At 35.8% G+C, this 27,918-nt stretch overlaps 1 protein-coding gene across 7 annotated transcripts; it reads right to left on the bottom strand.

The window, feature by feature from the left end:
- Window positions 1-44: 44 nt before the first annotated feature.
- Window positions 45-27,445, bottom strand: LOC126752209 (protein phosphatase 1L). Of its 7 annotated transcripts, none has more exons than XM_050462837.1 (7): window positions 27,087-27,445; window positions 21,866-22,417; window positions 7,796-8,119; window positions 1,534-1,816; window positions 1,333-1,476; window positions 1,095-1,267; window positions 45-1,025 (listed from the first exon to the last, which is right to left on the bottom strand). In XM_050462837.1, exons 2-7 carry the CDS (start codon window positions 22,246-22,248, stop codon window positions 659-661), a joined length of 1,674 nt encoding a protein of 557 aa, XP_050318794.1. In that variant the 5' UTR covers window positions 22,249-22,417; window positions 27,087-27,445; the 3' UTR covers window positions 45-658. The 7 variants fall into 7 exon arrangements, with proteins under 7 accessions (XP_050318794.1, XP_050318788.1, XP_050318790.1 ...); XM_050462831.1 differs by having other exon boundaries at window positions 21,866-22,049; XM_050462833.1 differs by lacking the exon at window positions 27,087-27,445 and adding an exon at window positions 23,303-23,700.
- Between the last annotated feature and the right edge of the window lie 473 nt (window positions 27,446-27,918).

Raw genomic sequence — 27,918 nt, 5'->3', positions numbered from 1 at the left:
TTTCAACAATGTAAAAATAAAATTGGCGTAAAATAAACAATTAATTTTAGTTTTAGTTTCAATTTTATTATATTTTCGTTAAACATTCGTGTATTTACTAAATTTAAAAATTCCTAAATATAGTTCGTAATTTATATAATTAAATTATCAGGGGGTCTTATGCACATACTCATAATTTGCAAGGCATTTTCTTGAAAACCGAATAAATACGAAGCGTAAGCAGTGTGGAAACGAGTTTCGAGAAGCTAGTGGTTCGCTTTGGTGTGGCTAGATAAATTAATATTGTTGCAGGTGTAAGATTACTTGGCTTCCTTGAAGTGTTGCATAAAAAAGTGTTATTATATTCAATACATATGTACATACATAGATGAATATGTTGTAATGAATTATTAGCGAGTTTGTTTTTTATATGCATTTATACATATCTCACATTCGAATATGTTTTGGTTTCGAAAGAAATGCTTAATAACTAGTAACAGGGCACATAAATAATTTTAAAAATACATTTTTCTTCCCACCCTCGTTTTTCTTTTCCTAATTTCACTAACGCTGGTCATTTGGCGTGCTCTCAACTCCATCCTTATGATGACACAATATCCACATACATATACACATACATATTGAAACATGTATGGTATATAGATGCAATAAGGGAGATTTACTTCGCGGTGACGCCACTATTCGAACGAATTAAATTTGTTACGGGAAATTTCGCTGCATTATTGGTTGCGGGAAATTTAGCTGTCGACGCCGAAGCGGATAGTGACGCTGGCGCAGCTGCATTATTGTGGGTCTTCGATGCAGTTGCACTCGTTGTTGTGGCCGAACTGATACGATAGTTGCCATTACGAAAGACTACCAACAGCACGGTGATATTATCCACTGAACCACGTTGATATGATTCCATTGTTAACGCCTTGGCGCCGAAGTCTGCTTCGTGTAGATGCTTTTTGACAAAAGTGCAGGCCTCCTCATTGTTGAACGTGTCCCACAGACCATCTGTGGCGAGTATCAGAAATGTGGGCCTGTAAAAAATCGAAAACACGACAATAATTTCCTCAAAATAACAGTCAAATAAGGCATCGCCTACTCACTTGTGGTCATTCAAATCGAAGGTTAATATATCCGGATTGGCTATGACTAGATTTTTGTCCTTCAATGGATAATCGCCGAGCGCACGGGACGTCGCTAATATGCCGGCCACACGCCAAACGCCACGAAATGCGATGAAGCCGCCAGCATCGTGTATGCGCTTGCGCTCACGCACCTGTAGAACAATGAAGCATATGATTCTTAATTATATAGAGGAGAGTTATTTCGGTGAGCACTTACTTGCTGCGGTTTGTGATCGAATGACAGCGGTATCGCTATTCCACGTGAGTCGCACATAACGCCACGCGAATCGCCAACGTTCGCCACGGTCAATTTGCTGCCCTCGATGACGGCGATCAGTGCTGTGGTGCCGGCAATATTGGTCTGGAATGGAATTAAAATTTAGTAAAATTATGAAAATGGAAAAAAATTTTTACGCACCTGCTTTTTTGCTGCTTCAACCAGTTTGTAGTCGGCGGCCAAGACTTCGTCTGTGATTAATTTGCCATAATTAATTTTGCCATTTTCAATGTAACATTTGGCGTCGAAATTCTGTGGTGGTCCATTTGATTTGCCGCCCTCGCTGCCAGCATCTTTACCGCCACCGAAAAGAGCATCTTTGGCCGCATTGCTGCTGCGCATTAGAGAGTTCAGTTTGGAAGTGAAGACATCGGTGTCCTTTTGTTGTTTGCCACCTGAGGGTGTCTTGCAATCATCTGCGGTACTGTAAATGTAAGAGAAAATATTTAAATGAGTATGTTACTTGTATTTGATAATGTTCAGTTAATAAGGAGAGTGTTGATGAGGTAATTTTCATATAAAGTAGCTCAGCTTAGAACCAAAGATAGATCAATATTACTACTACACAGTTCTACCTGTAAATGAGCATAACACCCACCTCTCCACGCAATTCTTGTACGGATATTTTAGTAGAAACCGTCTTGCTTGAAGCGAAACCGCCTTCTAAGAACATCAGAACTACATTCCTCCAACACGTCGACGTCATATAACAATATTTCGACCAAATTGGCATTGAATGCCATGCACAGCGGATCTATTAACTGACTACCTCCCAGTGAATGGCTTGGAGTCCAAACTCCACCAATCGCAGAACAAGATCCCGCGTGGCCGCGTGGAAAAGAGGGACGCTAGGGAAGCTTCGTTCTTGGTACCTGCTGCAGCAGATTTAACTTCTACTTATCCAAAATAGACCCTGCTATACTCAATTTATGAACTACATCTTTGCGTGAACCATGAAACCAACTCAACAACAACAAATCCAAGCAAGGATTGATTGTTAGTAAAGTTTTGCTATTTGTTTGGTGGGATTTGGCAGGGAATCATCTACTGTGAACTGTTCCCCTACGGCCAAACTTTTAATTCCGACCTGTGCTGTCAACAATTGGACTGTTTTTGGTCTATAGTAGAGGTATTGTGTTCCATCAGGACAATGCTAGGCCACATATGTACATCGACAGTGACTCGCCTGAAGCTCTGGGAGCTTGGTCAAAATGTTCGTATGTGTTTACCTTATAGTCCGAATCTGGCAGTAAAAGGCTAGGTACATGTAATAATTCCGGTCTAAGGCGAATGATGTTGCTGGTGAAAATATCAGCTTGTGCAAGAACTGAAGCCGCTCGACCTTCCCAAGCAACATCGTTGTTTCCAACGTTTTCTCGGCAAGTTTTTTGTTCAGCGATTAGGTCCATTTCTGGTTCAATAGGTATGTAAACAAGCAAAATTTGATCATTTTCAAGAGCTGTCATTTTATCCAAAAAACAACGGTTCGGTGCGGTTTAGGGACCGGTGTAGTCATCGGTTAATATTCCTTCAAAAATGATGCTGGTGAGAGCGTAACCGGCAATGGCGCCCGTTATCGCGCCGACTATTTCATGCCAGAAATTGAAGCTCGTGATCTCGGCGACATTTGGTTTTAACAAGACGGCGCCACTTCCCACACATCGCAACAATAAATGGATTTATTGAGAGAACACTTCGGTGAGCAGATAATTTCACGTTTTGGGCCGGACGATTGGGCATCAAGATCGTGTAGTATCACACCGTTAGACTTTTTCCTGTGTGGATATATAAAGTCTAAAGTCTATGCAGGCAAACCAGCTTCGATTCAGGCCTTGAAGCAAAACATGACGCGTGTCATTTATCGGTTACCAGTCGAAATGATACTGGATAGGATTTTTATAATAGTCTTTAGTTTAATCTTTAGTCACGATATGTCTCGGATAGTTTAAAAGGCACTTCAATTAAGGAAAAAATATGCTTGCCATGTTTTCATTGGAGCAAAAGTAACACCAGTTCTTGCAGTATTTGCTAAATACATACATATTTTGACATATGAGATGAATGCTAAAATTTTTTTTTTTTGTATTATCACTGTCACTAAAAACGTTCAACTAAATTTCAGTACCTAAATATTTAAAAATTTATCATACCTCATTAGTTAAAGTAATAAGTATTTTTATGCGCGTGTTTTATCTGACATGGTTTAAGATCAATTGTTGTATAAGGCAACTATTAACTTAACTACCCAATAAAATATTTATTTTCAGTGCACAATATTTGAAAACTGTGAGCAAGTCACGAATTAGTTTGTGCTGAACTCCAGTAAGCTACTTTGTAAGTAGTTACGTCAAGTCAATGGTCTGTGCTGTTAGAAAAAAGCTACACTCGACCAGTTGGAAACCATTTTGTTGTCGAAATATGGCAGAAAAAAGATGGTTTTTCAGTAAGAGCGCTAAAAAAGTTAAAAAAAAAAAAAAAACAAAAACGGTTCGGGATGTTACTGAAATTCTTAATTCCTGTGAAAATACATTCGTTGCCATCATGTATGAAACTCGATTTCTTTCGCATGACCACCACGGGCACGTTTGCAGAAATCCAGAAGCTGAAGCAATTCGGGCTAAAAATATTCGGTTATCATTCAGCGGTAGCGATTGCCATTCACGGTAACGTGCCGGTCTTGATCATCACAGAAGAAGTACGGCCCAATGACGCCGCCGGCCCATAAGCCGCACCAAACTGTAATTTTTTCGAATTCACGAACATATGATGATTCTGGTGGTCAAGCGACTTCAGTTCTTGCGTCAATGTGATCTTGTAAGGATGTAGGCCAAGATCTTTTTCACAAAATTCGCCACAACGACGTCACAGAGATACCCAACGCTTGAGAACGAGGTGTGTGAGACTGATTTGGGTCTTCCTCAAGTGATGCGTTAGCGGCAGCAATATTCTCGAAACTACGGGCACTTCCTTGTCTCACTGGCACTGTCAATTGTTGATTTGACAGGACGATTATGACGAGCATAAATTGGACGGAGCGCTATTAAAGTTGAGGCCACTGACTCCGAATTTAGGTAGTAAATTTTAATAATTTCGACTCGTTGTCGGATCTCTTTAATCTTTCCATGATGAAATGGCAATCTTTACTGAGGAGAAATGTCAAAAAGCAGTAAAAATATGGCGTTGTTTCCTGTCCTTATGGGTTTACTTTTGTGGCGTCGTTTTGGAAAACCCTTTATTTAAGATTCTAAAGGAAATCAACGAATTTCAAATGCTTATTTACAGGCGTTGTCGCGTGTAACTGAAATCCCACCGGCTTGAATCTAACTAAAAACTATTCACAGTAGATGGAAACACGACGTTTAAGGCACTAATAATCCAAAGTGAATTTCAAATGCTTTAAATTCTATGAAAATCACGGTAATTTCATAAGATTTAAGCTTAAAAATTCCATCTAACCATTTACAATGCAAATTTGGCATGATATTCTACGGCTACGATTTAGATGGGGCTGCATTTGCAAAATAAGACTACATCGCAAATTTACCATGCTCTATTTTGCAAAAATCGTAGTAAAACAGAACAAAGAAAAGGAAAGTGTATACGAAGATTTTGGCGACTCAATACATACTTTATAAATAACAGAAAACAATAACATAGACAATGCCGTGCGTTCGCTGGCTGTTCTAGCGGATATCTGAATAGATACTATATCTTATGCATTATATATGTTCGTGCGATATGCTTCCACGAGTTTATCGGTCCGCAGGAGGGTCGCATCGCTTTGTGAATCGTCTTGCCGCCATGTGTCTTGATTTTTGCATTTAAATACATTTAGCGCGTTTATTTCGGACAGCCGCCGATAGCAGTGGCGAGGGCGTGACGCTTTCAATTGTCTTCTGCAATCTATGCTGTACATTTCTCATCACGAGCGCGTCAATTGTTATTCGCAAAAGTTTTATTTTATTTTATTTTTTAACTCATCCATATTTAATTCCAATTTATCTTGGTCTTTTTGCGCATCTTGAGTTTGTTTGTTTTCTTCTGCCAACGAAATTGTATTGCCCTGATTTATTATTATTCCTTTGACCATTCAATTTGATGTGTTTACTTCGGTGGTACTTTTTCATTTTTCCTTTGCGAGTGGAAAACATGTGTTAATTAAATCTGCGTACATTGTCAAATTGGAAATTAAAGGAAAAATATTTTCTTTTAAAACTAAATGAACACTGAATTTCCGGCGATATTTTTATTCCAGAACGGCAGTTTTGTACACAAACGAACACAGATACGTAGCCACTATCATAAAATAGGTGCAATATAAAAAAATAATATTCGGAATTTAAATCAAAAAGGTTAGTGGGAAAGCAAAGCAAAAAATTCATATTTTCACCAATTTTTTTTTAACAAAAAATAGTAAAACTTTAATAGTCTAAATTTATTCTTTAAAATTTATGTCGTCCCCCTCAAAGTAATCCCTCTTGGGCCCAAATACAATCCTCGAAACGATTCACGTTTAATGTCTTCAGTTGACTCAAAACGGTTTCCCCGGAGCGGTCGTTTGAGTTTACTAAACGGAGCTAAATCAGGCGAATACCATGGTTGCTTCATGTATTGGTTGAAAATTTGGCCAAAAATTCATTAAGAATCAATGCAGTATGTGACGGTGCATTATCGTGGTTCAAAAACCAAGAGTTGTCGGCCCATAATTCCGGTTTCTTTTTACGATGCATACCGCTCAAATAGACAGTTTGGACGGTGGGATGGAATTCAAAGTGCATCGAAAGCGACTGCCAGCATCACTTTGATTTTTGACCTGCTTTGACATGAAATTTAAGTGTGCTCTGCCCAATCCATGAAAAGGAAAACCCCACAAGTACTTTGCATAAGCCTACTCAACATCGCGTATCGGTTACAACAAACTGATTGGACCTTATCAGTGTGGATTTAGGCCTAGGAAATATCAATATGCTGCCACTATGTCTGAATTTGGTATCCCCACAAAACTAATATGGCTGTGTAAACTGCCGTTGAGCAATACCAAAAGCGCCGTCTGGACCGGGAAGGACCTCTCCGAGCCGTTCGATACTAAACGAGGTTGCAGACGTGACGACTTCTTCAATCTGCTGAAAATAATTCGAACAGCAGATCGATCAAGTTATGGTACAATCTTCTAAAAGAGTGTACAGCTGCTGGCTTATGCCGATGATATTGATATCATTGGCCTCAACACCCGCGCCGTTAGTTCTGCTTTTTGCAGAATGCATAAGGAAGTAAAGCCAATGGGTCTGGCAGTGAACGAGGGCAAGACGAAATAAATATCTTCTGTCATCAACGACGACTGTTTCGTCGCATTCGCGACTAGGCTCCCCGTCACTGTTGACAGTCACTCATTATTCCCGTCCTGCTATATGGTGCAGAGGCTTGGACGGTGACAACATCTGACGAGTCCACATTAAGAGTTTTCGAGAGAAAGGTTCTGCGAAAAATTTATGGTCCTTTACGCATTGACATATGCAAATATCGGATTCGGTGGAACGATGAGCTGTACAAGATATTCGACGACATTGACATATTTCAGCGGTTATGCTGGCTAGGTCATGTCGTCCGAATGGATGAAAACACTCCAGCTCTGAGAGTATTCGACGCAGCACCCGCCGGGGGAAGCAGAGGATGACTTCCAGGTGGGGAAGGACCTGGCTACACTTGGAATCTCCAATTGGCGCCAAATAGGGATAAGGGAGAACGACTTGTGCGCTGTTGTAAACTTGGCTATAAACGCATAAGCAGTGTCTACGCCAATAAAGAAGAAGAAGAGGGGTTCGCTTTATCTTTATAGCCGAGTATGATAGAATTCTTTTATAATTATCAAGCAAAAACTTTCCCTAACAAGGCCACTGCAGCAATTACGTCAACAGCTAAAAATTTGTAGAGCCTTTCTTTTATAAATCACAAAATCAAAATTTAGGTAAAATTTCGGCGTCACAGAAGTGGCTTATAGTTTCAACAATAAAGTGAACAGAAAGTTGAATTCAGAAACACAATTCAGAAACCATTCCTGTGACAGTCGGTCTATGTAACCGAAACACACTCGGATTTATATTCGACCAAGTACTACATTAACTAAATTATTTGAGGGACGTTTTCTTTCACTACCAAAAAAAAAACTAGGGACAAAATTCAGTTTTTCTCTACCAACAAACATTTTATACAGGCTTATAGTCCAACTAAATTTATTTATATACATTTCAAGGGCAGCCAGTCTGCGGCTAATTGCATATTACTAAAGCGTCGAGTAACTAACCTGTGACCTCTCCTATTCACATTAAGTATCACATATACCATATAGAACACATACATACATATTGTATATGCATACATATAGCAAGCATATTAGTAAACTCACCTGTGTGCCTTGCGCAGACTGTCTCGTCGCCGCACTGACGGCTCATTATTCTCCTTATTGCTTTCATCTTTACGGCTTGCCTTCCGCTTCAGGTATGGACTCGCGTCATATTCCGCGTAATCAGCATCGAGTGCTGCTTTTTTATTACTTTCGGACAGGTGTTGTTGATTGCCCAGCAGCTTTGTTGTAGCGATAATTTTATTGTAAATATTTTTTACTAAAATATCTTTCGCAAAATCCACCGCAAATTCACCGCCGTGACCATCGAAGATGGCAAAAAACGAGATTCCTGTATTATTATTGATATTCTCTTCGATGATGTATCTGAAAAGTGTGAAGAAACAAAAACAAAAAGTAAATCATTAAAGATTCTGAAGCGTAAGAACAGGTGGTTGATTGATAATGGAAATAGAAATGAATGAAAATAGAAACAGAAAATCTTTCGTGGATTATTTGTTGAGTAATGAGTGTGTTGTTGTTCGCTAGTGGGTATATAAATATTCTATATGTAATACATATATACATGGACATTTTTTACAAGTAGTATTTAACACGAGTTGAACGTTTGCGGCTTTGTTTCGTATGGATTGTGTGGATTTCGTTATGAATGAAGCGCTGTGATCGCGGCGCCTTCAAAATTAAAGTAAAAGTGAAAAGGAGAGTGGTGCGGCGCTGACGCCCCCTCAGGCACGTACACGGTTTTTTGTTGTATGCAGTAATTAGCTAATGGCATACTTATTTTGAAATTTTTGTTTACTATATCCAAGTCCAACTGACATATGCCATAAGCTGATGAGGAGGTGATAGCTGCTATTATTACTACTTATAAAAATAAAAAAAAGTGCATAATAATTAAAATAAATTACTTGTGAGCGAAATGAAAGACGAAAGCAGACAAGCGACTAAATTAAAATAATTAAGTATTTATGAAGTTAGTTCAGAATTTTCGGAAAGTAATTACTTTTTTTTGGATTGTGTCTGACAGAAAAAGAATAAGTTGAGAATTTGACAGTTTTGCTTTGTTGCTACATTAGGGTTGCTGTTAAAATCTCTTATTAATATTCGACCGACTCTTCGCCGTAGCTGAGAGTGTACACGAAGGCCGTGGAGAGTCGATTCAGCGCCATTCACAGCAACTCGGACTGACGTATTGATTTACTTGGCTCATTTTACGTCGAGATTTCCAAGCGACATCGCTTCGCTCTATGCGTTCTTGAAAAGATACACGAAGATCCGACGTTTTCGAGCCAAATTTTGTTCAGCGATGAGGCCTATTTCTGGATTAATGTGGCGAAGAGCATCCTGAAGAGATTCAAGGACTGCCATTTCATCCAGAAAAAACAACAGTTTGGTGTGGTTTGTGGGTCGGTGGAATAATCGGTCCATATTTGTCATTCGTCAGTTAACAGTCGAAATGCTCGAACGAGTCATCGAAAATTGAACTCAACAGATGAACCATCTGAGACAAGGTCGCGGCCAACATTTGAAAGCGATAATATTCAAAAAAATATATGTTAAAGAATGTACTTTCGAATGATAATAAATATTCCCCATTAAATTTGAGGGTTTGTGTTTTCCTTTAAAAAGTAGGGATCCTCGAAATGGATCACCTTATACATTAAAGAAATAAAAATTTTTAAAGTAAGTGATTCCCGCCTTGAAAACTAGACAAAATGGAGACCATTAAAAAAATTTAATTTTATCCAAAATTTTTAAAAATTTAAAAGTCCTTGTATGGAGAACTATATATATGTAGATCATCCGAAAAAAATTTTTAGCGATAGAATAATATGATGTGGTTTCGAGAAAAACGCGTTTAAATATAAACTGTTTAAGCTAGTTTAATGGAGCGTTAAATTTTAGAAGGCTTTAATGCAAATAATTTTCGAAACATCGGTTTGAAAATTTAATGTTATTTTTAAAAGTATAACCTATTGAAGTACGAAAAAAATATTTTTTTTTATTTTCACACTAGGTGTGCCTCTTAGTTTCCATACAACATCTGGTAAATGTGTTGAGTGGGAGACCACATATTTTATAGATCTCGACAATTCTCGAAAAATTCAATTCAGAGAGATATCCTTAGACACGTGCCGATATTTATATAAATATGTATATATATACATAGTATTTTTAAATATATATTTTAGATCTTAGATATTATCAATATGCCCGCAGTATGTAACGGAATGATGGAATGAGTTTGCGATGTTTGGAAATGTTTACATCTATTTGTTGCTAATTAAAAATTTCCAGTTAAATTTTTGCATAAACATTATCTGTCAGTTGCTAAGGCACGGTGCAGTGAAATATTCGCAGATGTACATGCGAAAATCAGCCTTCAATAAAATAATTGCACATGGCGAAGCATCGAAAACAAAACAAAGAAGTAATGCTGTCATTAAAATATAAACAATGAGACTGAGATTCGCAAAATCACGCCTTGCATGACAAAGGCCGAGGCGTTTCATTAATAAATCTGTTTTAAAATCAAAAGCGCACGCTTCCCGAGAATGATGATTTCGACTTGCGACGAAAGTTGATAACTAAGCGTGACCAAAAATGTATTTGTCATCAATGGAAGTTTTCTAGCAGACTGTTGTGATTTCAAATCAATAATTCGAGAATACTTATACAAAATCAAGTTTATGTGCTAAAACATAATATTAACGCGTGTGGACATGAACTTGAACTTTAGAAGCGATTAAAAATTGTTTTATGTATTAAAAATACATATATGTATATATACATATACATATATTTATACATATGTATATATTTCATACATTTGTATACTTTAGTACATACATACATATGTTAATGGGAAAGAAACTTGATTAAACATCGTGGGAATTGAGCGGAAGCTTTGCAGACTTTTTTGTGTACGTCAGAGCGCTTGGCGCAGAGGTTCAAATCACAGCGGCATAAAGTTATAAATTAGGGAACAAGTTGTAGCAGTCAAAAATAATCTGTATCTTTCTTGTAAGCCATTTTCAGCGATGACACGAGTTGCGGGAAACGCCAGAAGGAGCATATATCAGCTCCTTTGAAGGATATCTGCCCAATCCACAAAAAGGGAGACCCCACAATCTGCGTCAACTACTGTGTGATAAGCCTCTTCAACATCGCATATAAGGTTCTATCGAGCATACTATGTGAAAGATTAAAGTCCATCGCCAACATGCTGAATGGACCTTATCAGTGTAGCTTCAGGCCCGGAAAATCAACAACAGCTCAGATATTCATAATGCGCCAAATCTTGGAAAAGACCCATGAAAAGAGGATTGGCACACACCACCTTCTGCCTTTACGCCGCATTTCTGAATTTTGTATTCCCGCAAAACTAATAAGGCTGTGTATACTGACGTTGAGCAATGCCAAAAACCTCCGTCAGGATCGGGAAGGACCTCTCCGAGCCATTCGATACCACACGAGGTTTCAGACAAGGTGATTCCCTATAGTGAGACTGCTTCAATCTACTGCTGAAGAAAATAATTCGAGCTGCAGAGCTGATTAGAGAAGGTACAATCTTCTACAAGAGTGTACAGCTGCTGGCGTATGGCGATAACATCGATATCATTGGCCATAACAAACGCGCCCTTAGTTCTGCTTTCTCCAGGTTGGATAAAGACACGAAGCAAAGAATCTGGTAGTGAACGAGGGCAATACGAAATATCTCCTGTCATCAAACAAACCGTAGTCGCATCTTCGACTAGGCTCCCACGTCACTGTCGACAGTCATAACTTCGAAGCTGTAGATAATTTCTTCTATCTTGGAAACAGAATAAACAGCAACAACATTGTCAGCCTGGAAATCCAATGCAGAATAACTCTCGCCAACAGGCGCTACTTTAGACTGAGTAGGCAATTGAGGAGTAAAGTCCTCACTTGACGAACAAAGACCAAATTCTACAAGTCACTCATCATCGGTGGCAACGGCGAATACCGCAGTCGATGAAACGATCGGCTGTAAAATATATACGACGACATTGACATATGTACTTGTAGTTCAGCGAATTAAGAGACAATGGCTAGGTCGTGTCGTCCGATTGGATGAAAACACTCCAGCTTTGAGGGTATTCGACGCAGTACCCGGCGGGGGAAGCGCTTGCAAGACCTCTATAACCGCGTAAGCGGCATCTACGCCGATAAAGAAGAAGAAGATACTAATATCTGTCTATATTTAGTTCTAGAAAACTAAGTTTTACGTTGATATATGTACTATACCATAAGTACAATCTCTATAAGAGAGAGAAAACTCTCAAATAATTAATTGGCAACAACCGGGGTAAAAACATTACTAAGCAGAACGAAAAATTTGTTCAGAGAGACCACTTGAACTCGAGACATATATTTTTTTTCGACCTAATCTTCCAAAGATTTAAGTATAATCAAAATTAGAATAACGCAAGTTTTGGTATTAAAAAAATATAGCTCTCCTTTTCCTGTTGTCAGACGTTAATATAATCTTGGCAGGAATGAAATTGTTTAACAGAAGATTATTTAGGAATAAGACTTGCTTTACAAAAATGCGATTGAGAAATTGAAAAATAATATAATATATATATCGTCACATAAAATAAAAAAAAACGTATCATCAAAAAAATCGAAATTTAGTTTTTTATTGTTTACAATTCACTATATAACCATTTCATAAGCAAAACTAAAATTTTATTTCAATATGAGTGGTTTCATGATATCGATTTTCTTTCGCCTGAAAAGTGATGTTACGTTATTTTGCAGTTTAGGTGACAATATATTGCCATCGATTCAAAGAGATCGTTTAATAATAAAACAATTTTTTCGAAAAAAAATTGCTTTTCTTTAAAAGATTACGAACTTTTCAGCCGGTCTGTTATTTTTAGTCACATATTTATTTACATAGATAAATATTATACATATATACACGATAAAGCCCATCTGGTATGCATTATGTATGTATGTACATATAGGCAAAGAAGAAATTTTTGTTTACTGAACATAATTCTTTTGGCGGACTTAATTAATTGCAAGTGAAAGTGATAGAAGATATTTAAAAGCAAAAAAAAAGCTGAAAAAACAATAATTTTTAAATTCATTAAGAAGCATATGAAATGATGGCAAATGAATACACAAATAGTATTAAAAATATAAATAAGAATAAATATGGGGCAATAAAATGCAAGAAAATCACACAATGAAAAAAATATAAAAAATACGTGCATATAGTATAATGAAAACATAAAAAGCTAAATTTAAAAATACCATGATAAAGAATAATTTAAAACAGTAAGAAAAACAAGTGTCCTGCAGCCAAATTAATAATAGAAAAAGTATATACTAAGCATACCGAAGAAGTATTAATAAAATTTATTGCGCCAAAGAAAAAAAAAACAAATACAAAATTAAAGGCTCAACTTTGTTTTTATTTTTTTGCTATTTCTGCGTCTAATTCTGTGGATTTTATTTTCGTGTGGCAGAAAAGTGTGCAGTAGAATACGTGAAAATGTTCAAAAATTTTGAAAAATGTTCCCCAGCCGAATATGAAAAGTGTGATATTTGAAAAATGTCGTTTTGTGGCGTGAAAGTGGTGACGAAGAACGACGCCGCTGTCATTTGCGACGTTATAGAAAATTTGTGGGCGTGCGTGCTTACATATGTATGTATGTACATACTAAATACATATGTATATTATATTTATTATGAAACAATATTAATGCTTACATATATGTGTATACGAAGCATCAAAGGAAGCTACATTAATATTTAATAATTTATTATTTTATATATTGCAATATGAAAATATATGTATGTATGTACATACCTACATGTATGTATGTGTATGACATATGTATGTATGTACATATTTCGGAATATATACCCCTGCATCTAGTGAAAGTCAATGTTAATTTCATGAAGAATTTGACATAAAATTAATTTGACGTTCATCTAAATGTAAATATTATTATTTAGATTGGCCAGAAGAAAATAAAATAAATTCAGTTTAATTTACAGAAAATAAATTAAATGTAGTTTTGAATGTTTGCGAGAGAATTTAGTTTTGTTTATGATTGTCTAGAGGCTATCGTCACCTAAAAAAAAAATCGAAATTAAGTTTTTCATTGCTTACGATTCACTACATCATATTACATACAGGGTTTGTACTTAAAGTAATAGGCCGATTGATAAAAAAAATTATCGAACCAATCATTACAATTCTTTAACTTCTTAACTTTCAAAATAGGCTCATTCTGCTTCGATGGAGCGCTGCCAGCCCTTTTCTAAGCATTGAAGGCGTCACGGCAAGCATTCTACGGAGTAGCCTTGAGAGCCGAGATTCATGCTGCTTGGATCCTCTGTCGTCTCAAAATGCTTGCTTTTCATCGGCCTTTTCAGGCAAGGAAACAGAAAAAAGTCCCGGGGCACATCTGGGCTGTAGGGCGGCTGCGGAAGCGTGGAGATACCGGCCTTGGTTAGGTACCTGTTTACAAGGAAGGCGGTATGAGCCGGGGGGTTGTCGTGGTTCAACTTGCAATCTTTTGAGTCTCTTGAGGACTTCCACGTAAAACTTGGCGTTGACGGTTTGTCCAGGAGGAACAAATTCATGGTGAACGATGCCTTTGATGTCAAAGATAATAAGCATCGCTTTCACTTTGGATTTGCTCATTCTTCCGGTCTTTAATAGCGAACTCTTCCCGGGCCTCCAAAAAGGCCTGCCGCCACCGAATCACACCACTTCTTGCTTAAGCAACATCTAGGTAAACCTGCTTGATCATATCAAACGTCTCTGTCGCAGATTTACCGAGTTTCACAAAGAATTTAATCGCGTAACTCTGCTCTAACGAACGCTGCATTTTCGGTTTGCACCACCCACAGAAACACGTCGCGCGAAAATGTTTATTCTGACTCTCCAGGTGCTCGGTGACAACTGACCAACCGCTCGTTTGTTAGCTAGGAACGCCTTCTACCGAATCCAGTCGGTGCGCTTATAGGTAGCATAAAATGTTCAGCTTCCGTTGTCAGATATAACCATTTTATAACTAAAACTCAAATTCTGTTTCTTTGAGTGGTTTCTATTATATCTTTTTTCCTTCGTCTGTAAAACTATGAAAAGTGATGTTACGTTATTTTGAGTTTTAGGTGAAGATATATACCATTTTGTTGCTATTTATTTATAAGTGAAAGAAAATTTGAGTGAATTTTGAGATTATGCAGTTAAAATTCGAATTGGAAGACGTTTTTTTTATAAAGACTGTTTGATTTCTTCACATGGGGCAGAAATTTTGATGACGAAAAGCAAGACCTCGAGTGGCTCTGCACTCAGTTTTTTTATTTTACAAAAGATACTTTAAAACTGAAGAGACAGTTCATTATTTCTTGATTGCAAATGAATTTATTATACATTTTCATTACTAATTTGTTGACAGCTGTCAAATTGCGTATGTCTAACACCAATCACATTGAATCAACATTTGAGCTGCTATTATGATTTATGATATTATAATTCTAACCAATAGACAACTAAACAAAAAAGGCCGTAAAAATGATGGAAACCCCACATCTAATGATAAATATTCAATAATAATAATAATTTCGTATCAAATATGTTTTTTAATTAAATTATTTACTGTAGTTTTTTATTTTTTCTTTAAACAACTCATTTCCAGGAATGTTTAAAGTTATCATCAATAAATAATCAGCAGTTTTTGTCGCTAATCGGCTTTTATATACACGTTCTAGTATTTTCAGAGAATTGAAGTGCTATCTGGCGTTTACATATTTTTCCACTTCACTGAATTGAAATAAGCAACATGGTAATTAGTGAGGGGAAATGACAATATCTGACTATATAATGACTGTTATTTGTAATTCGTGAATACAAATAGAAGAAAAATAAATAAATATATGGAAGGATATATGTACTATTAATATAATGAAATTTCCTATTTTTCCTTAGACTAAATTGAAATGATAAGAGCACGAAAAACGGTAATCAATAACGGCTGATGGTGAAACACGAGTAGTTTGCCGCATATAGAGTAACTAAGTATTAGTTGGTTAATTACCTGGCATTTAATTCTAGGCAACGTGATTTAATCTGTTTGGTGTAAGTATTGTATATTTATCTGTTATACCTTACACAGTGTAATTAATTTTGCCTCGAAGTTTGTAACGCCCTGAAGGAAACATCGGAGGTCCTACAAAATAATGGGTTTTTCGAAAAGGACGATACAAAAGTAGACAGATAGGGACAGAAAACGACGCCATATTTTTCCACGTTCTTTTGACTTTTCTCTTCAGTAAACCATTTCATCATGGAAAGATATACTATCCAACAAGGAGTCGAAAATATAAAAATTTACTACGGAAATTCAGATTTAGTAGCTTCAACTTTAAGAGCGGGGTTTTCAATAAGAGTGTTACAATCTTTTTTTTTTTTTAATAAAACAAAACGATTTGGGATATCAATGAAATTCTTTACTCCTGTGAAAGTACATTCGTACGTACTCCATGAGTCACCATTGCATCCCAAAAAAATTACGGTTTGGTGCGGTTTATGGGCCGGCGGCGTCATTGAGCCGTACTTCTTCCGTGATGATCAAGACCGGCACGTTATTGTGAATGGAACCTACCGCTCAATGGTAACCGAATATTTTTGGCCCGAGTAAGACGATATGGACTTAGACAATATGCGGACAACAGGACGGCGCCACAAGCCATACAGCGAATGTCACAATCGATTTATTGAAAACCTATTTTGGTGAATTTTGGTTATCTCACGAAATGGTCCGATCAATTGGCCGCCTCGGTGGCGCGATTTGACGCCGTTAGAATATTTCCTGTGGGGCTACGTCAAATCTATGGTCTATGCCAACAAGCCAGCGGTGATAAAAAAAAAAAAACTTTTGGAGCGGTCTTACTAAAACCCTTTTTATATGTATATAAATGATCAGCGTGACAAACTGAGTCGATTTAGAAAGAGATCGAGATATCGACCTGAAATTTTATATACATTCTTTTCTCCCCAAGAAGCTCAATTGTCGAAATCCTTCAAATCGAACCGCTATAGCATATAGTATGTAGCTGCCAAACAAACTGACCGAGCAAAACTTTCTTTTATGGAAATTGTTTTATTTGTGAAGGGCATTCAAGCTTCGGTGCAGTCGAAGTTAATGTTTTCTTTTTATTTTTTATTTAGTCGTCAGGGTAACAATTTCATGTTAATTGCACTTTTTTATAATGTTATTGGTATTAATCTAGAAGCATACAATTTAAATACCGCAATTATACTCGATTGCCGATAGTGCAGTATTTTATTATGTCATTACTTAATACTATATGTTGTTTTTGCTGTTGTCGTGTTTGTCTAGACCCTGATTGGGTGACAGACCGGGTGGGATCTTTAGATCAGAGTCATATGGTACACATTTATTTATCTTTAATCAAATTGAAACAATTAAATTTTGTAACACAAATAATTGTTATTGCCTTCAAAATATGGTATTTAATCTCGCAAGAGCAGGACAAAAATGTATTACATTTTCCATTCTACTTCCAAGGTCGAGATAACCGTTATTTCGACAACAAACAGGAAAAAGTTGTAGGAGTTCAAGATCCAAAAATTTTTCCGAATAACTTCTTCACAAGAATAATAACGAATGGGTCACTCGTGGATTGTTTTCAAAGCAAGGAAACTTAGGATATGTCTCCAACGACGGATTGACCGGATCTTTGTACAAAAAGACAATATTGAATATTATTTGCTTTCGGGTAGAGATGAACGTTATTTAAAAAAATACAGCAAAATGTCACAGGAGTTTGAAATACAAAAAACTTTCCGACCGGCTTCTTCAAAGAAATAATAACGAATTGGTCACTCAAGGATTGTTTTCAAAGCAGGAAAGCTGAGGATAAGACTCTACCTGTATCAACGCATTGAGCGGATCTTAAAACAAAAAGACAATATTGAATATTATTTGCAGCTTTCGGGTAAAGAAGGTTTTTTTGTGTAAAATATATAAAGAACTTTGTGAACACCTGTTCTACTCTACGCGACATTATTTGAAATAAAGAAATATTATTATTAATATGAATAATGCCATAATTAATGGAATCTTACTGGAAACCATTAGCGGTTATCATTACTTCATGTATGAATTTATGTAATGCTTTTTATTGTTGACGTCAAGTAATTTACATTTACATACATATGTATATGTAGACTCCATACTATCTCATAGAATATTATATTAGTATTTATTATTAATTATACGTTTAATGAAACTTTGTACGTATGAAATTTAAAATGATTTTGTTAAAACATATGTACAAATAACTGCATACATAGTATGTATGCATATTTTATATCAAAGGAATAGGAATACAACTTTGTTCAGCGACTTTGAAAAAATGTATCTACAACATGTGTTCATTATATGTATGTATGTAGGTATATCTTTAGTGGTTGCACCTCATTTCGGCGATTGCAATTTTTTGGGTGAATATGTGGTAGCACCAAGTAATAGTATATGTATGTTATATGGTTTTTGTATGTATAATATGTGTATGGATGCCAGTTTGTATCAAATATCTAAACCAAAGTATCACGATGATATTGGGTAAGTAAGAAGACTGCATAAAACCGCAAAGTTGCCAAGATAGCAAAGAAATAAAAGAATGCATATTTAATTGTATACATTTGTACACTTCTTTACAATATATTTTTTTATATATTTTTATATACAAAGATAAAATCTAGCAGTGCATTACCGCACATCATTATATGTATATGTATATGCATGAGGGTGAGTCGAAAAAAATTAAATTTTTTTCCCTAGGTAAGGTGAAAATATCGTCACAAATAACGAAAAAAATATTCAAATACCATAAATAAGAAATAAATAACACAGGAATATTTAATACAAGAAAATCACATGGATAAATATTAGGATTAGGGTTAATTTCGAAGTATGATAGGGGTTCATCATATTCTTACAGAACGAAATTTGCGTCGTCACAGTAACGACTGTGATTTGCTTATCAAACAGCAAAGAAGTGATCTATTTTTGAACGTTTTGTTACTGGCGGCGAATAGTGTCTTGTTTACATGAATGTAAAGCGTAAAAGTTCATGGTCCAAAAAGGATGAATCGGCAAACCAATTTGAATGCCGATAATCACTAAAAAAGGCTGTTGTCTGTTTGGTGGGTTTTCAAAGGGATCATTAATTATAGGCTTTTGGCCAACAATATTACGATTAATTCTGAAGTGTATTGTCATCTGTTGGACAAATTGAGAGATGCGCTTAAGGGATCGTCTCTATGTGACCCTCCGAAAAATCACTGATTTTCGCGATTTTTTTTGTAATGTTGCAATTAACTTATCAGTTCGATTTTTTTATAAATAAATCTGTTGTCCGAGAGTTGGCAAAAGGTATTGGGTCAAGATGAGGAATATATAATTTCATAAAATGTTTTACAGAATACAGGGTCCGGCACTCGTAGTGTAACCAACCTCAGACCGTTCGCACAGCTGTCGCACTGGAATCAGCTGTTTATAAATTTGCTGAATGACAATTGGAGTATTGTTCACAAGTGTACAAAAGCGTTTTGCCAAAAGTAAACGCAAAAAAAAGTGATCAGCGATGGAATTCAAACGTAATAGTGTGATTGCTATATATTTAGCTGGAAAATCACAGCCAGCAATTGTTCGTGAGCTCAAACAACTTAATGTGAATAAAGGTTTTGTTTATCACACCATCACTCGTTACAATGACACTGGTAGCATCGCAAAACGACATGGAGGTGGTCATCAAAAGACTGCAACGTCACGTGAGATGGTTCGGAAACTGAAGAAGCGACTTGAGCGAAATCCACGACGAAGTGCCAATCAAATGGCTAAAGAACTGAAAATATCCGACCGCGGCATCCGACGCATATTGAAAAATGCGCTCAAGGTCAAGCCTTACAAGTTCCAAAAGGCCCATGATCTCACACCGAAGCAGCAACAAGTAAGACAAGTAAGTAAGCGGTCAAATTCCGAACTTTGTGTTTTCTGACGAAAAAATTTTTGCAATTGAGCAATTCGTAAACTCTCAAAACGATAGGGTTTACTTGACCGACCGTTCATACGAGTCACCGCTGTCACCGCAGATGGGCGCTCTCCAATTGTTTTCATCGAGTCTGGCGTCAAAGTAAATGCGACATATTATCGGGAATATGTTCTGGAGGCTGCTTTGAAGCCGTGAGCAAACAAACATTTCGGTCGCAAACCATGGACGTTTCAACAAGACTCAGCACCGTCACACAAAGCGAGAGTAAACCAAGAATGGCTGAAAAACAACGTTCCGAACTTCATTACGACCACAGAATGGCTCTCGAATTCACCAGATGCGAATTCAATGGATTATTCTCTCTGGGCCATTTTGGAGAGCAAGGTCCGAAGTAAAAAATACACCAGTCTCGAGATGCTGAAGAAAGCCATTGTCCGTGAGTGGGCCAAAATACCGGCAAGTCACATTCGGGCAGCTTGCGATTCGGTTTTTGACCGTCTCAAGGCCATAGTTAAGGCAAAAGGCGGCCATATCGAGCAAAAGTGAATTGATCCTGAATTTAGGATTATTTTCACACATTTTGTACTTTAAAATAAATAAAAATAATTTTCCAAACTGAATTTATGGCTTTTGTAATTGGTTACTCTTCGAGTGCCGGACCCCTTAAAAAAATATAATATATTGCACTAAGAAAACGAAATTACTTATGGAAGACTCAAATATGTATATATATAATTTTCCATTACTATTATTATTTTTTCATATTTTTCTTTTCCGTTCAATTTATATTTCTCTAATGCTATTTGTTAAAAATTAAATTGTAATGTTGATTTATTTTATATGATGGGTTTACATCTCACAGTGCGATATAAATAAATGGAAATGCAATAAAATGTGCAACAATATGTATGCATCTATATACATTTGTACATACATATGTACATATGTAGGTAAATGGTGCAGCAAGACGCTGGGCCAACGCCGCCTTTTGCGTCAATCTGAATTAATTGCATGCTTACATATAAAGAAGTACACATATGTACAAACATATATTCATACATAAAATGCACATACATAAGTATGCGTATAAGAGTGTGTATTTCAATAAAAATAAGCGCATGATCTATAAATACAAAAATACATGCAAACATATAAGTACAAGCATTTCTTTAAGCTTGCACACATGATAGAAATTATTACAACACGCGTGTTCTATATACTATATACATATATGTACGTATGTATGTAGGTATGTGCGCATGTATTTAGCGCAATGAACTCTCACATTTCGCAAACTTAGCACATTTCATAACTTAAAAGAGATTAGGAAGTCTAAAGCGATCAGCCGACTAAAGAAACTTTTAGCCAATTGTTTAGAGTGGAAGGTTAAATCGATTTATGGACACTTTTACGATTATTTATGTATGCTTATCAACATCCTATCAGTAATTTACCATCACTAACGCGACGTGCGTTTACATTAATTTCTATTCATGGATTTCCTAATATATGTAAGAATTACCTAATATTTTGTAAAGAAACGATAGTGCAAAAAAATAATGAAGCGTTTATGTAAATTTGTTTGTTTTAAAAAATTTTAAAAGTTACTATTGCAACCGTAATTATTTTGTATTACCCAATAACTACTAATTATTATAATATAGATACGAGCGCTGATTGATTGATGACTTTAAATTTAAAATGCATAATTTTTTGAAACAAACTTTTATTTAACCCTTTTATGTAATCCAATAACTAATATAATCTCACTACAAATAAGGGTTGTCTATAAAAATGAAGACTTATTTTACTTCAATGCGTAGAAAGTCCTTGACCTACATGCATTGTGTTCATTTGACATGTAAATATGTATGTATGTACATACATACATACGTGTTAATTAAGCAGACATTTTTGGGCGAAAATCTGTGTATGGAATATATTATAGCTCATACGGGCATTATTATTTACATATAAGAGCGCGTGAAAACATATCAAATTTGGTTTTAATTGCGTTTTGCTCTTTATTTTGTTACTCACCTGTCTTCCATACGTGGTCTTCGTCCGAGTAACGCATAAACGGCACTTTGCTGACGCACCTCTTCCCAACATTGATAATCACCATGACCGCTTGCCTCACTTGTCAACTTCAGACGATTTGCCTTCTGACGACCAAGTGTGGTTTGTATACGCCCCAATAAGCCACGACTCCAGGCATCAACAGCTTGTAAGTAAATTAAGAAAATGAAAAGAATCACACCGAAAAATATCACTTCGGGTCGTAGCAGATAGAGGCGACATAATTTCCATATGTACGCCAAGGGCGAATTGATGGACGAAAAGCCCACAGCGAATTTCGATAGAATCTTCATGTGGGAAACGTATGCTTGGTAAAAGACTTTATCCTCCAACTCGTCATCCATGTGTCGACTATAATTTCACTTGTATTTTATATATAATAATTATAGTTATATTAATACTTTAAATGTGTGTTTGCTTAAGTTGTGCTTTCAGTAGTACACTTTTTGGAACAGCTGACTTGTCGTTTTGTTTACTTTTTATGGGTCACAGTAGTGATATCGATTGTTTTGACTAGTGGTAAAGTAAACATTAATATATGTACATATATACATGAATATACGAATGTATGTATGCATATAAGTATATACATATGTACATATATTTAATTGACTTGGCGCACTGACGTTTACATAATATATGAGTTTGACACTGGAGCAGACAACGTCGTGCCTACAAAGTGGGTAGTTTTTGGGCACATAATAAATAAAAAATAATTTGCGACCAAACAGCAGTTATAAATTATATTATATATAGACGTGCATAGGTACAATTTCACATTGGTTTACTCCCAAGGTTTAAAAAATGAAACTGATATCTTGATGTATGTACATGATGTGAATAATCAAAGCTCTAAACAAATATTTCATTGCGGTTGGTAGTTATACATATATGTACATATGTACATACATTTTAAGGTAGTGCGCACATTGGATGAAGGAAAGTTTAGAAAAAGGATATTTCAAAACAAAATTTAAAATTAAATACTCTACATACATATGTATGTATGTGATTTATTAAATTTAACGCCAATGTTTTATTTTTAGGGACCACACTTCCCGTCACATAAACCGTGACCAAAAAATTATCATGAGACTCTAAGCACGTATTCGCTAATTTTCCTCAAACAAACGGCCAGAACATATGCCACTGTTCATCAAACTCTTTGGCAAAAGTAAAACGTCGGTGCTCGGTGCCTTTTGCCGCAATTGGTCTAACGGGAAATAATGCAGACTACAACACCAGCAAAATTTTCTTCTTGATTGTTGGTACATACATACATACATATGTATGTATTTTGCTTTTCACGTCGTTCGAATTTCACATATTTAAATTTTATTACACACTGTCTTCGTTTTTATCCAACAACACAACTAATATATATTTTTTTCACAAAACCTCGCCTCACCGGTGTCGTTATTGTTGCGTGCCAAAAAATCACAAATATTCTTTTCACTTTTCGTTTTTGCTTTTGAATTTCTTTATTTAAAATGACGTACTTTTGCGCCGATTGTATTAATCAACTGAGTCAATTAATGTAAAACAAAGGTCATTTAAGCGTATTATTACTGTGAAATAAGAAAATTGCTGCAATTTGCTGAAAATTCTTGGAGAGCACGTCAGGAAAGAGCAATGCCCTTTTTATGTAGGTGACCCGTTCGCTGTAAACGTACTGAAAACTGCAGCGTTCATACAATTTTTTCTCTTTCTTTTCACATAAAATGCAATTTTTATTTTTATGCGCACGACATCACATATACTTTTCCCACTTGTTGACACTAACGGAATTTATCGACGACTGACCAAAGCAATATACGAGCTCCCAATTCGCCCCACAAATAGCCCCAAAATAACAGCAAATTTTCACACAACAACAAAGTGATAAGCAGCGGAACGGTTGGGAATAAAAACGACAGCTGTGTGCAGCCTTACCAGAAGCGTTTGAAATGTTTATTGCAATGCTTACACATTTTTGCAAATAAGATATTTCATAAACATATAAAGGCAGTAATAAGTTTATTAAACTATTATGTTTAAAAAATTCTTTAGTTAAAGTTATAACTCTTATTAATCAGGGTTGCCCAGTTTATTGTCATTTTAGCTTCTGTAATGATATGAAACATGGCAAGCCTGTGAAACGGTACAGAGTGGTATAAAGCAAACAAATGCTTACAAATCGTCTACACCGTACAATCGTCTCATCGTTGTGATTTTTTGGCAAGACATTTTATAAAGAGCTACCCGCGTTTGATTATTGTGTAACACAGAGAAATACCGAAAATTTTGAGGAATTTGTATTTATTTTGACAGAATAAAAAAAACTTGCATGTAGTAAAAAGAAGAAGAAGTGTAAGTCAATGCGTTAAAGTTTAAAAGGTTAAAACAAATTAGGTAACAGTCGATTGCAATAAACATGGCGTAGATACATATATGTTTTTATGTGTCTAAAGTTTGATTGGTGATATTGAGGTTATGACAGACAACACTAATTTTATCATGTCAGATAATGACAGTAATATTCGGCTATAGTAAAGAAAAGAGAAAGCCGAAATTCTGTAAATTGGTTTATGGAGCCTGGACCAATGTCCGCAGAAATTTCAATAATTTGACCTACTTGATCGCCCATGATTCACCAGTATAACGAAAATCAGTAGGGGGCTAGAATATGTACAGGAAATTATTACCACTTAATTTCAAGGGGGATTTGGAGCCATGTGTGGAGGAAAGTTCTCTGAGCGCAATTCACTTGGGAGTGGTCAAAAACGATTCTTTTAAATATGGTTCAAGCAGCTCACGACATCCAGTCTTAGGCCAAGTATTCTCTGGGTATCCAAAAAAACATCCGTTTGAAGGCGAACTACTGTGAGAAAGCGAAACATCCCTCCCCAGAGTTGTGTGGTTTAGGACCCTACACGTAAAAAACACCCACAAAAAAAACAAAACAGATTTCGATAAGAGTCTTAAACCCGGCTATAACCGCGTAAGCGTGAATAAAGAAGAAAAAGAATTTCAAAAAATATCTCACAGAATGACTGATATATTCAATAGGTACCGAAGTGTCTTGTTAAAAGTCTAATTTCCCTATTTTTGGATGAGAGTTGAGAAGCATTATACTATTTGTACTAAATTTTATCTGTTAGATTCGACTTCGGGTCTTTTCATACATTTACCTAATATGAAGCTCGTGTCTTGATATGTTTAGACCACCAAAACTTCGCCCCACTTAAATCTCACCTTTCCTAGGGTTTATTTAGTATAATAACATAGGTAAGCCAACCACATCTTACAGTTAATTTTTCTGATTGCAAGTGGGTCTCAAAAGTTGCTCTCTATTTACAAAAATTACTTCCGCACATCTAACTGTATTATCACCAATATATATTTAAATATTTCCGGGCCCTAAGTCTATGTAAGCTGTCTGGGCGTGAAAAATCGCAAGAAACACATAGAATTGCAATTTAGCCATACATATGTATTTACATATGAATATGTATTATATTTACATTGTATATAACATAGGTGTACTTAGAATTCACAAATATCTGCCTATATTATGCAACCCTCTGCTATTTAAGTAGACATGCAGACGGCGAATGCCCAGAGCAGAGACATGTATTTGCTTATATGCATAAGGATTAACAAAGTCTAAAGGTTAGAGTATGTATGTATGTATAGTTACACTTAGTTCATCGCATGTGTACAATATCCATGTATGAACGCATATTTCTTGTCTTAATGTTTAATATTTAAAAAAAATCTTAATAATAATAAAAATATTACATTGTGACACAAAATTCAGGTTCATGTCTTCGTATTTGATCAAGCACAAGGATATGTAAGCTTGCACCTCGCATAACAAAATCGTAAAGAAATTTTCTCTAAGAAACAAGAAGATATTGTACTGAGAAAAAGTTTTTATGTGAAATATTTCATGAGACAGAGGCGTACGCAAATGGGGTTTTAGGGGTTCGAACTCATGTGCAAGTACATATAGTGCATTGAGACAAAGAAGTACCCGGAAATGGTAAATAAAACGCAAAATATTTAATTATTCATTAATATTTATTTTGTCGGCTTTAAAGTAATCCCCACCAGATGTAATATACTTATGCGAACGATTTTTCCCGTCCTCGAAACACTTTTCATAAGCACTTTTTGGGATGGCCTTCAGTTCCTTCAGCGATTTTTTTTTTATTTCTTCGATCGACTGAAAACGGGTTCCACGGAGCGACAATTTCAGTTTGGGGAACAAGAAAAAATCACACGGAGCCAAATCTGGTGAATATGGTGGTTGATCGATGGTATTTATTGCGCTTTTGGCTTTATCATCGTGTATAATCCATGCTCTGACGCAAATGCCTAAGCCAGTTAAAAATAACTCCTTATTGATCCTCCCTCCCTCCGGAACCAATTCATGATACACCAAACCACGAATATCGAAAAAAACAATCAGCTGACCTTTATTTTTAAGCAGTTTTGGCGTGGTTTTTGGTTTCGTCAGAGATTTTCCCTCGATTGCGATGATTGTTGACTTGTTTGCTTTTAAAACTCATAAACCCATGTCTCATCGGCAGTTTTAATGCTCTCCGTGAATGTGGGATCGGATTTCGCACGATCAATCATGTCCAAAGAGATCTGTTTAAGGTACTCTTTTTTAAAAAAATCAGCTTTATCGAGTCGAGTCGAGCAAGAACGCGTTTCATATCCAAAATCATTCGAACGGACTCGCGAGAGATGTCGAGTTGTCTTGCCATCTCTCTAACGCTCAGTTGAAGAGGTCAAAGATCGTCCAGAACGCGACATGTCTTCAACGATCTCTCGACTGTCTTTGAGGGCCGTGTAACACTCGTAGGCTTGTGTTTTTGGTAAACTAAATCTTTTTCTACAGTCGCAATGAATTTGTACACGGAATTTGGTTAGAAATACAAAATCGTAACGCACTACTGAGGTGTACCAACTTAAGCAGCTGCTGTAAACTAACTGACTGACAGATCGAGCTCATATTTGGCATAGTAATTAAGGACAGCGATAGCAATCTAGCAAAATACATTTTTTTGGAATATCATTAACCCGGGAATTTAATTACGATTTTCAGGTGCTTTTTTGTCACAATGTACATAGGTATATTGTGTTGTAACTTCAGAATTTAGACTTTATAAGTACAACTATGTCAACTATTTACCTGTATTTATAGTAAGTGGACGTTTCAGCGAGTTATACTCGTATGCGCGTAGCTCCATTCTACTTATTGTTGCCTTCGTTTGTTGTTGATGGTTAATTTTTTGTGGCTGAGGACGCTGGTAATACTTTTTCAGATCCATTGTATGAATGCTAAAGGAATCCAGTTTCAAGTGTGAACACTCTTCACCTGTTTGCCGATAATACTGACTCATTCAACTTGTGTTTTTATCAATTAGTACGATTTTTTTGTTGTTTTTTTATATAAAAATGTAATATATGCACTTTCTACACTTTTTATGTTAATTATCCACTGAGAATAGTAGTTATTTTTATTATTAATGTTTTTTAGTTTTTTTATTGTTATTATTACTTAATTTACATTTAAATAATTATTTAATTATTAATTTCGAGTTTGCTTTGCATTTTCACACTATTATTAATTTTTAATAATTTCACAGCACGTAATTTTTAGTTTGCACAACCTTTAACACTTTTGAATTATTTTACATATTAAAAAAAAAAATATTTTTTCGATTACTTCATTGCATACTCGTACTGATTCGTATTTTGTGTGGTGTGTTAAGTCATAAAAAAATAAACAAATAAATTCAGAGCTGCAGTTAAAATTAAGTTAAGCGATTTCTCATTTTGTCGAACTTATTATTGTTGTCCCCAACGGCAAACTAAACTTATTATTCGAAAGCGTTCGAATATTCTTCCTTGTCGCAGCAGCAGCGACGTTTGCAGTCGCCGCCAATATTGCTGCTTTTGCTGCCGAGGCATGTGCATTGTTTTTACATCGGCATAGTCATTATTATTTATTATTGCACCGC

The sequence above is a fragment of the Bactrocera neohumeralis genome, chromosome 3 (genome assembly GCF_024586455.1).
Source record: "Bactrocera neohumeralis isolate Rockhampton chromosome 3, APGP_CSIRO_Bneo_wtdbg2-racon-allhic-juicebox.fasta_v2, whole genome shotgun sequence".
Taxonomy (NCBI): domain Eukaryota; kingdom Metazoa; phylum Arthropoda; class Insecta; order Diptera; family Tephritidae; genus Bactrocera; species Bactrocera neohumeralis.
The sequence above is the reverse complement of the archived record's forward strand: the minus strand, read 5'-3'. Positions and strand labels throughout refer to the sequence as shown.